The sequence below is a fragment of the Lipotes vexillifer genome, unplaced genomic scaffold (assembly GCF_000442215.2).
Source record: "Lipotes vexillifer unplaced genomic scaffold, Lipotes_vexillifer_v1.1 scaffold1442, whole genome shotgun sequence".
Classification (NCBI taxonomy): domain Eukaryota; kingdom Metazoa; phylum Chordata; class Mammalia; order Artiodactyla; family Lipotidae; genus Lipotes; species Lipotes vexillifer.
This window is the reverse complement of record NW_006797379.1, coordinates 2,526,119-2,536,637: the sequence shown is the minus strand read 5'-3', so window position 1 is coordinate 2,536,637 and position 10,519 is coordinate 2,526,119. Positions and strand designations below refer to the sequence as shown.

At 41.6% G+C, this 10,519-nt stretch overlaps 1 protein-coding gene across 1 annotated transcript in view; it reads right to left on the bottom strand.

Moving 5' to 3' along the window:
• PHKA2 (phosphorylase kinase regulatory subunit alpha 2) overlaps positions 1-10,519 on the bottom strand; it is an 82,129-nt gene that overhangs the window by 51,871 nt on the left and 19,739 nt on the right. Inside the window, exon 2 of the mRNA XM_007469325.1 lies at positions 660-818. Within this exon, the coding sequence (XP_007469387.1) occupies positions 660-818 (159 nt within the window). The remainder of the gene's footprint in view (positions 1-659; positions 819-10,519) is intronic.

Genomic DNA, 10,519 nt, shown 5'->3' with positions numbered 1-10,519 from the left:
TTTTGCAGTACGCGGGCCTCTCACCGCTGCGGCCTCCCCCGCCGCGGAGCACAGGCTCCGGACGCGCAGGCCCCGCGGCCGTGGCCCACGGGCCCAGCCGCTCCGCGGCACGCGGGATCCTCCCAGACCGGGGCACGAACCCGTGCCCCCTGCATCAGCAGGCGGACTCCCAACCACTGCGCCACCAGGGAAGCCCCCTGAAAGGCATTTTTAAAGGAAATTCCAAACATGTTTTAAGCAGTGGCAATAATGTTTGGATAAATATCCTTTCGACACAATTACTCCAAAGAGTATACACTTTGGAATGTGTAGTTCTGGTGTAGTGACTCATTAAAAACTATCATATTAGTTTATAATGACATCTTGTATATAAGTATGTATAAAATTGACAGAGCACGTGTGAGAGAAATGTAGCTAGTTAGAAATTTGGATGTCTATTCAGTGTGATTTTTGTTTTTTTTTTATGGAGGGAAAAATCTCAAAAGGAGAGACACATGAGAGGTTGAGACCACCAAAGTGCCTCCCCAAAATATACTATAGCAGAAATGGAGGAGAAGCCTGTACCAGACTGTTTTGCACACACAGCTACCTCCTTGTAGGCTTTTCAGTTCAAGGAAAAGGTGCTGAGTGGCCAAGCCACGGCTGCCAGTCAACCTTACCTGCTCCAACTCGTAGGCCTTGGCTTTGTCCTCATCGCGGTCAGCATTCTTGCGGTAGGCCATACCCAGGCCCCACACGGCCAGGATGCTGTAGATGTTATCCCGCACCCAGGCGTCCTTCTGCTCATGACTGGCTGACAGCAGCCCCGTGACAGGATTCTATCAGAGAAGAGACAAAACAATTCAGCACCGCCCTTCACCTAGCTCCTGGGCAATGAACACTCACCCTAATCGGGGCATGAGGGCTGGGACGAGAAGTGAAGAGACCAGCGTTCCAGTCCTTGCCCTGCCACCAACAGTGTGATCTTGGGTGAGAAGTGACATCACTTTTTCTAGGCTTTGGTTTTCTCATCTGTATAATGAGGATATTAGACTAAAAAAATCTCTGAGGGATCTTCTAACTTGTGAGTACTTGTTCTTTTGCTTTCAGACCAGACCATACTGTTTTAAGTAACAAAGAGAAGAAAGAGCAAACAGAAAAAGCCTTCAAGGCTTTTACAAATCTGTGCATTACAGAATTAGATCTTCCTCTCCCTTTGTGTTTCCACACCATTTGGTAAAGCACTGAACATGGGAGCAAGAGGCCCCACTCTACCACTCTAGCTCTGTGTGACCAGGGAAGCCGCCTACCTTAAAAAGGAGGTGCCGAGCAGGGGGGGCCATCAGGGGCTTCCCTGGTGGTACAGTGGTTGGGAATCCGCCTGCCAGTGCATGGGACACGGGTTCCAGCCCTGGTCCGGGAAGATCCCACATGCCGCGGAGCAACTAACGGACTTCCCTGGTGGTACAGTGGTTGGGAATCCGCCTGCCAGTGCAGGGGACATGGGTTCGATCCCTGGTCCGGGAGGATCCCACGTGCTGCGGAGCAATTAAGCCCGTGCGCCACAACTACTGAGCCTGCACTCTAGAGCCCGCGAGCCACAACTACTGAGCCCGTGCGCCTAGAGCCCGTGCTCCACAACAAGAGAAGCCACCTCAATGAAAGCCAGCGCACCGCAACGAAGAGTAGCCCCCGCTCGCTGCAACTAGAGAAAAGCCCAAGCAAAGCAACAAAGACCCAACGCAGCCAAAAATAAATAAATAAATATTTTTAAAAGGGGGGGGCCATCGGGGTTCCTATGTAGTATGGTATCACCAGTATTTAAAAGGGCAGCTGAGTCACTAAAAAGCCAGACCTCCACAAAAAAGTGTACACAAATGTTCATCACAGCATTATTCATAGTAGCCCAAGAGGAAACAACCCAAGTGTCCATCAACTGATAAATGGATAAACAAAATGTGATCCATACGAACAATGAAATATTATTCAGCAATAAAAAGGAATGAAGTACTAATACATGCTACAGCATGGATGAACCTTGAAAACGTTACACTAAGTAAAAGAAGTCAGTCACAAAAGTCTACATACTGTATGATTCCAATTGTACAGAATGTCCAGAATAGGAAATCTATAGAGATAGCAAGTAGATTAGTAGTTGTCTAGGGCTGTGGGTAGGAGTGGGATGGGAGGAAATGGGGAGTGAGTGAGTGAGTGACTGCTAACAGGTTTTTTCCTTTCTGGGGGTGATGAAAATGTTCTAAACTTGACTGTGGTTATGATGTACAACTTTGTGAATACGCTAAAAATCATTAAATTGTACATGCTAGATGAACTGTATGGTAAGTAAATATCTCAATAAAGCTATTACCTTTTTAAGAATCTAGTCTTAATAAACTCTGTGCCTAGAAATAAAATGGATAAGATAGGAAAAGAGTCACATAAAGATAAAGCCTCTGTTGACTTTTCCTGAAATTATGCAAAGAAATATGTATCTAATAAAACACATCATAGCAATCAGAACCTTGCCAGCTTAAATTATTATTCAAAAGGGTACCAAATTATTTACAAGAGGGCTCATTAAAAAACGCTGCTGGGTACTTTCAAAGTGATACTGCCAAGGTTACTGGGTAAAAAAAATATTGGCATAGTTTCAGATGATCCCACCTAAGGAATTAAATATTTGACTTCCTCCTTTAACTAATCTATGCCCTCTTCAAAAACATCTAAAACGCAACTGATATGCCTTCAGGGGCTGCAGTATTCAGTGTATTGACCCTGTTCTACAGCCAACAACTACAGATCAATGATATTAAAGTCAACCAGAAGTGAAGTCTAGGAACGGCTGAGGGACGGTATGAGTCATTCCAATAGTGGACTATTGGAGTTCTTTTTTAAAAAATCACTATGCACCAACAAGGTATAGCATAAGCATCTTTATCTGTTCTGGGTCCTGTTGGATAAACTCAGGGCAGGAAACCATCAGGAGGTGCACAGAAAGAACTCAGCCCCTTCCTGGCATACCCATCAACCGTGAGTCCACTGAGACAAACAGCCTTCCAGTGACACAGCAGTGACCGCTTACACACAGCGCCAAGTGTGGTTTTGATTATGAAATGTCACTGTTCTGTTAACTGAAAGTCACCTCTTTGGTTCTTTAGTTTGGGTTTAACTATAAGTGGATTAGTTCATCCCCACCCAGAGCTAAACTGTCTCAGCCTCATTCCACTGCAGAGAAGCAGTCTGGGTGTTTCAGGGGATCCCCATATTCAAAACTGCATACACAAGCCATGTTAAATTAGAGTGCTGCTGCACTCAGCAAAAGGAATACTTACTATTACAAACTGAAAGCCTGTGTCTCCCCAAAATTCATATGTTGAAATCTAATTCCCAGTGTGACGGTATTTGGAAGTGGGGCCTTTGGGAGACAATTAGGTCATGTGGGCAGAGCTCTCATGAATGGGATTAGCACCCTTATAGGAAGAGGAGGGGGCAGCTACGAGGAGAGCTACAGAGTCAACGGTAGTGTCCCAGTGCAGTATTAGAGGAGGTAGCACAGACCTGCACTGGGACTCAGCACTCCTGCTGTAGGGGAACTGACAATGACATCCTTAAACTGTAGAAGAAGGTCCAAAACAGATGAGCCTAACATAAACTGTGCTTCCTCAAGGGCAAGGGGCCAACAGCTGGGCAGTTTCTCTTTTAAATCCAGTCATTTGTCGGCCCCTCTCCAACATCTGTTCATTTCTAATTTAGGGGAAGTGCCTTTCCTGGCTCCTGTTTATGGGAAAAAAGGGTTAGGACCCTAAGGCTTAGAATGGACTGGGCCCAGGGCTTGGCCCCTATACTGTGGTAACAGCACTAAAATCTTGGTGGCTTATATTTCTCGCCCATGTCTTGTGTCCATCCCTTTTCAGCTGTGGTTCTGCTCTGTGTTGCCTTCCATCTAGGAACCAGGCTACTGGGACAGCCTTATGCCAACAACACTGCCCATCTCATGGCAGAGGAGAAGAAAGACAGTGAACCATGAGCTGCCTCTTACAGCTGCGGGTTAGAACTGACACATATCACTTCCTCTCACATCTCATTGATAAAAGCAAGTCACATGGCCATTCCTAAGTTCCACAGGGTAAGGATGTGGAAGCCTCTCACCAGGGGTGAAAAGCAAATAACTGTGAACAACCATTATGCGAATAATTATTATTATTAATACTTTTTAGGTATAAAAATTGTATTTATTTCAACCAAGGAAAGAAATCACAAGTTATGAATATTAAAAGCTGACCAACATCACAATATCTATAACTGCCTTAGACACTTCTGTAATACTTCTGATTTCTGAATTGCTGAATTTTATTTTCTTTTTTACACAGTTTAATTATTTTATACATATTAGTGTATCCATGTCAGTCCCAATCTCCCAATTCATCCCACCACCACCACCACCACAGCCATTTTCCCCCCTTGGTGTCCATACATTTGTTCTCTACATCTGTGTCTCTATTTCTGCCCTGCAAACCGGTTCATCTGTACCATTTTTCTAGGTTCCACATATATGCGTTAATATACGATAATTGTTTTCCTCTTTCTGACTTACTTCACTCTGTACGACAGTCTCTAGATCGATCCACGTCTCTACAAATGACGTAATTTCATTCTATTTTATGGCTGAGTAATATTCCATTGTATATACGTACATCTTTTTTTTCTTTAACATCTTTATTGGAGTATAATTGCTTTACAATGGTGTGTTAGTTTCTGCTGTATAACAAAATGAATCAGCTATACATATACATACATCCCCATATCTCCTCCCTTTTGCGTCTCCCTCCCTCCGACCCTCCCTATCCCACCCCTCTAGGTGGTCACCAAGCACCGAGCTGATCTCCCTGTGCTATGCGGCTGCTTCCCACTAGCTATCTATTCTACATTTGGTAGTGTATGTATCTCCATGCCACTCTCTCACTTCGTCCCAGCTTACCCTTCCCCCACCCCGTGTCCTCAAGTCCATTTGCTACGTCTGCATCTTTATTCCTGTCCTGCCCCTAGGTTCTTCATAACCATTTTTTTGATTCCATATATATGTGTTAGCATACGGTATTTGTTTTTCTCTTTCTGTCTGTATGACAGTCTCTGGATTCATCCACGTCTCTACAAATGACCCAATTTCGTTCCTCTTTATGGCTGAGTAATGTTCCACTGCATATATGCACCACAACTTCTTTATCCATTCGTCTGTCAATGGGCATTTAGGTTTCCTCCATGTCTTGGCTATTGTAAATAGTGCCACAATGAACATTGGGGTGCATGTATCTTTTTGAATTACGGTTTTCTCTGGGTATATATGCCCAGTAGTGGGATTGCTGGGTCATATGGTAATTCTATTTTTAGTTCTTTAAGGAAACTCCATACTGTTCTCCAGAGTGGCTGTATCAATTTACATTCCCACCAACAGTGCAAGAGGGTTCCCTTTTCTCCACACCCTCTCCAGCATTTGTTGTTTGTAGAATTTCTGCTGATGCCCATTCTAAATGGTGTGAGGTGATACCTCATGGTAGTTTTTTTTTTTTTTTTTTTTTCTTGCCTTATGCGGGCCTCTCACTGTCGTGGCCTCTCCCATTTGCGGAGCACAGGCTCCGGACACGCAGGCTCAGTGGCCATGGCTCACGGGCCCAGCCGCTCCGCGGCATGTGGGATCTTCCCGAAACGGGGCACGAACCCGCGTCTCCTGCATCGGCAGGCGGACTCTCAAGCACTGCGCCACCAGGGAAGCCCCTCATGGTAGTTTTGATTGGCATTTCTCTAATAATCAGTGATGCTGAGCAGCTTTTCACGTGCTTCTTGGTCATCTGTATGTCTTCTTTGGAGAAATGTCTATTTAGGCCTTCTGCCCATTTCTTGATTGGGTTGTTTGTTTTTTTAATATTGAGCTGCATGAGCTGTTTATATATTTGGGAGATTAATCCTTTGTCCGTTGACTTGTTTCCAAATATTTTCTCCCATTCTGAGTGTTGTCTTTTTGTCTTGTTTGTAGATTTCTTTTCAAAAGCTTTTAAGTTTCATTAGGTCCCATTTGTTAATTTTTGTTTTTATTTCCATTACTCTAGGAGGTGGATCAAAAAAGATCTTGCTGTGATTTATGTCAAAGAGTGTTCTTACTATGTTTTCAACTAAGAGTTTTATAGTGTCGGGTCTTACATTTAGGTTTCTAATCCATTTTGAGTCTATTTTTGTGTATGGTGTTAGCAAGTGTTCTAATTTCATTCTTTTACATGTAGCTGTCCAGTTTTCCCAGCACCACTTGTTGAAGAGACTGTCTTTTCTCCATTGTGTACCCTTGCCTCCTTTGTCATAGATTAGTTGAACATAGGTGCGTGGGTTTATCTCTGGGCTTTCCATCCTGTTGCATTGATCTATATTTCTGTTCTTGTGCCAGTCCCATCCTGTCTTGATTACTGTAGCTTTGTAGTACAGTGTGAAGTTGTGGAGTCTGATTCCTCCAGCTCTGATTTTTTCCCTCAAGACTGCTTTGGCTATTCGGGATCTTTTGTGTCTCCATACAAATTTTAAGACTTTTTTGTGCTAGTTCTGTAAAAAATGTCACTGGTAATGTGATAGGGACTGCATTGAATCTGTAGACTGCTTTGGGTAGTATAGTCATTTTCACAATATTGATTCTTCCAATCCAAGAACATGGTATAGTTCTCCATCTGTTTGTGTCATCTTTGATTTCTTTCATCAGTGTCTTATAATTTTCTGTGTACAGGTCTTTTACCTACTTAAGCAGGTTTATTCCTAGGTATTTTATTCTTTTTGTTGCAATGGTAAATGGGATTGTTTCCTTAATTTATCTTTCTGATCGTTCGTTGTTAGTGTATAGGAATGCAAGAGATTTCTGTGCATTAATTTTGTATCCTGCGGGGCTTCCCTAGTGGCGCAGTGGTTAAGAATCTGCCTGCCAATGCAGGGGACACAGGTTCGAACCCTGGTCTGGAAAGATCCCACATGCCGCGGAGCAGCTAGGCCCGTGCACTCCAACTACTGAGCCTGTGCTCTAGGGCCCACAAGCCACAACTACTGAAGCCCGCACGCCTAGAGCCCATGCTCCACAACAAAAGAAGCCACCATAATGAGAAGCCCATACACCGCAATGAAGAGTAGCCCCCTCTTGCCACAGCTAGAGAAAGCCCACGTGCAGCAATGAAGACCCAATGTGGCCAAAAATAAATTTAAAAAAATAATAATAAATAAATAAATAAATAAATTTTGTATTCTGCAACTTTACCAAATTCATTGATTAGCTCTAGTAGTTTTCTCTTGGTATTTATAGGATTCTCTACATATAGTTTCATGTCATCTGTAAACAGTGACAGTTTTACTTCTTCTTTTCCAATTTGTATTCCTTTTCTTTTTCTTCTCTGATTGCCATGGTGAGGACTCCCAAAACCATGTTGAATAATGGTGGCGAGAGTGGACATCCTTGTCTTGTTCCTGATCTTAGAAGAAATGCTTTCAGTTTTTCACCATTGAGAATGATGTTTGCTGTGGGTTTGTTGTATATGCCCTTTTTACATTGAGGTAGTTTCTCTCTATGTCCACTTTCTGGAGAGTTTCTATCATAAATGGGTGTTGAATTTTGTCAAAAGCTTTTTCTGCATCTATTAAGATGATCATATGGCTTTTCTTCTTCGATTTGTTAATATGCTGTGTCACATGTATTGATTTGCGTATACTGAAGAATCTGTGTATCCCTGGGATAAATCCCACTTGATCATGGTGTACGATCCTTTTAATGTGTTGTTGGATTCTGTTTGCTAGTATTTTGTTGAGGATTTTTTCATCTACAATCATCAGTGATATTGATGTGTAATTTCCTTTTTTTTGTTGTATCTTTGGTTTTGGTATCAGGGTGATGGTGGCCTCATAGAAGGAGTTTGGGAGTGTTCCTTCCTTTGCAATTTTTTGGAAGAGTTTGAGAAGGATGGGTGTTAGCTTGTCTCTAAATGTTTGACAGAATTCACCTGTGAAGCCATCTGGGCCTGGACTTTTGTTTGTTGGAAGATTTTTAATCACAGTTTCAATTTCATTACCTGTGATTGGTCTGTTCATATTTTCTATTCCTTCCTGGTTCAGCCTTGGAAGGTTATACCTTTCTAAGAATTTGTCCATTTCTTCCAGGTTGTCCGTTTTATTGACATAGAGTTGCCTGTAGTAGTCTCTTATGATGCTTTGTGTTTCTGTGGTGTCCGCTGTAACTTCTCCTTTTTCTTTTCTAATTTTATTGAGTTGAGTCCTCTCCTTCTTTTTCTTGATGAGTCTGGCTAAAGGTTTATCAATTTTGTTTATCTTCTCAAAGAACCAGCTTTTAGTTTTATTGATCCTTGCTATCATTTGTTTCTATTTCATTTATTTCTGCTCTGATCTTTATGATATCTTTCCTTCTACTAACTTTGGGTTTTGTTTCTTCTTCTTTCTCTAGTTCCTTTAGGTGTAAGGTTAGATTGTTTATTTAAGACTTTTCTTGTTTCTTGAGGTAGGCTGGTATTGCTATAAACTTCCCTCTTAGGACTGCTTTTGCTGCATCCCATAGGTTTTGGATCGTCGTGTTTTCATTGTAATTTGTCTGTAGGTATTTTTTGATTTCCTCTGATTTCTTCAGTGATCTCTTGCTTATTTAGTAACCTATTGGTTAGCCTCCACGTGTTTGTGTTTTTTATGCTTTTTTTCCTTGTAATTGATTTCTAATCTCATAACATTGTGGTCAGAAAAGATGCTTGATATGATTTCAATTTTCTTAAATTTACTGAGGCTTGATTTGTGACCCAAGGTGTGATCTATCCTGGAGAATGTTCCATGTGCACTTGAGAAGAAAGTGTAATGTGATGTTTTTGGATGGAATGTCCTATAAATATCAATTAAATCTATCTGGTCTCTTGTGTCATTAAAAGCTTCTGTTTCGTTATTAATATTCTGTCTGGATGATATGTCCATTCGCATGAGTGAGGTGTTAAAGTCCCCCACCATTACTGTGTTACTGTCAATTTCCTCTTTTAGAGCTGTTAGCAGTTGCCTTATGTATTGAGGTGCTCCTGTGTTGGGTGCATATATATTTATAATTGTTATATGTTCTTCTTGGATTGATCATGATGTAGTGTCCTTCCTTGTCTCTTGTAGCATTCTTTATTTTAAAGTCTATTTCGTCTGATAGGAGTACGGCTACTCCAGCTTTCTTCTGATTTCCATTTGCATGGAATATCTGTTTCCACCCCCTCACTTTCAGTCTGTATGTGTCCCTAGGTCTAAAGCGGGTCTCTTGCAGACAACATATATATGGGTCTTGGTCTTGTATCCATTCAGAGAGCCTGTGTCTTTTGGTTGGAGCATTTAATCCATTCACATTTAAGGTAATTATCGATATGTATGTTCCTATTACTATTTTCTTAATTGTTATGGGTTTGTTTTTGTAGGTCCTATTCTTCTCTTGTGTTTACCACTTAGAGAAGTTCCTTTAGCATTTGTTGTAGAGCTTGTTTGGTGGTGCTGAATTCTCTTAGCTTTTGCTTGTCTGTAAAGCTTTTGATTTCTCTGTCGAATCTGAATGAGGTCCTTGCCGGGTAGAGTAATCTTGGTTGTAGGTTCTTCCCTTTCATCTCGTTAAGTATATCATGCCACTCCCTTCTGGCTTGTAGAGTTTCTTCTCAGAAATCAGCTGTTAACCTTATGGGAGTTCCCTTGTATGTTATTTGTCATTTTCCCCTTATGATTTCAATAATTTTTCTTTGTCTTTAATTTTTGTCAATTTGATTACTATATGTCTTGGTATGTTTCCCTTGGGTTTATCCTGCCTGGGACTGTCTGTGCTTCCTGGACTTGGGTGGCTATTTCATTTCCCATATTAGAGAAGTTTTCGACTATAATCTCTTCAAATATTTTCTTGGGTCCTTTCTCTCTCTCTTCTCCTTCTGGGACCCCTTTAATGCGAATGTTGTTGCATTTAATGTTGTCCCAGATGTCTCTTAGGCTGTGTTCATTTCTTTTCATTCTTTTTTCTTTATTCTGCTCTGCAGCAGTGAACTCCACCATTCTGTCTTCCAGGTCACTTATCCATTCTTCTGCCTCAGTTATTCTGGTATTGATTCCTTCTAGTGTATTTTTCATTTCAGTTACTGTACTGTTCATCTTTGTTTGTTTGTTCTTTAATTCTTCTAGGTCTCTGTTAAACATTTCTTGCATCTTCTCCATCTTTGCCTCCATTCTTTTTCCAAGGTCCTGGGTCATCTTCACTATCATTATTCTGAATTCTTTTTCTGGAAGGTTGCCTATCGCCACTTCATTTAGTTGTTTTTCTGGGGTTTTATCTTGTTCCCTCATCTGGTACAAAGTCCTCTGCCTTCTCATTTTGTCTATCTTTCTGTGAATGTGGTTTTCCTTCCACAGGCTGCAGAATTGTAGTTCTTCTTGCTTCTGCTGTCTGCCCTCTATGTGAACAACTATTATATGAATAATTGTGAACAACTATGCTGTCATGGTGATGTTGCCTGCT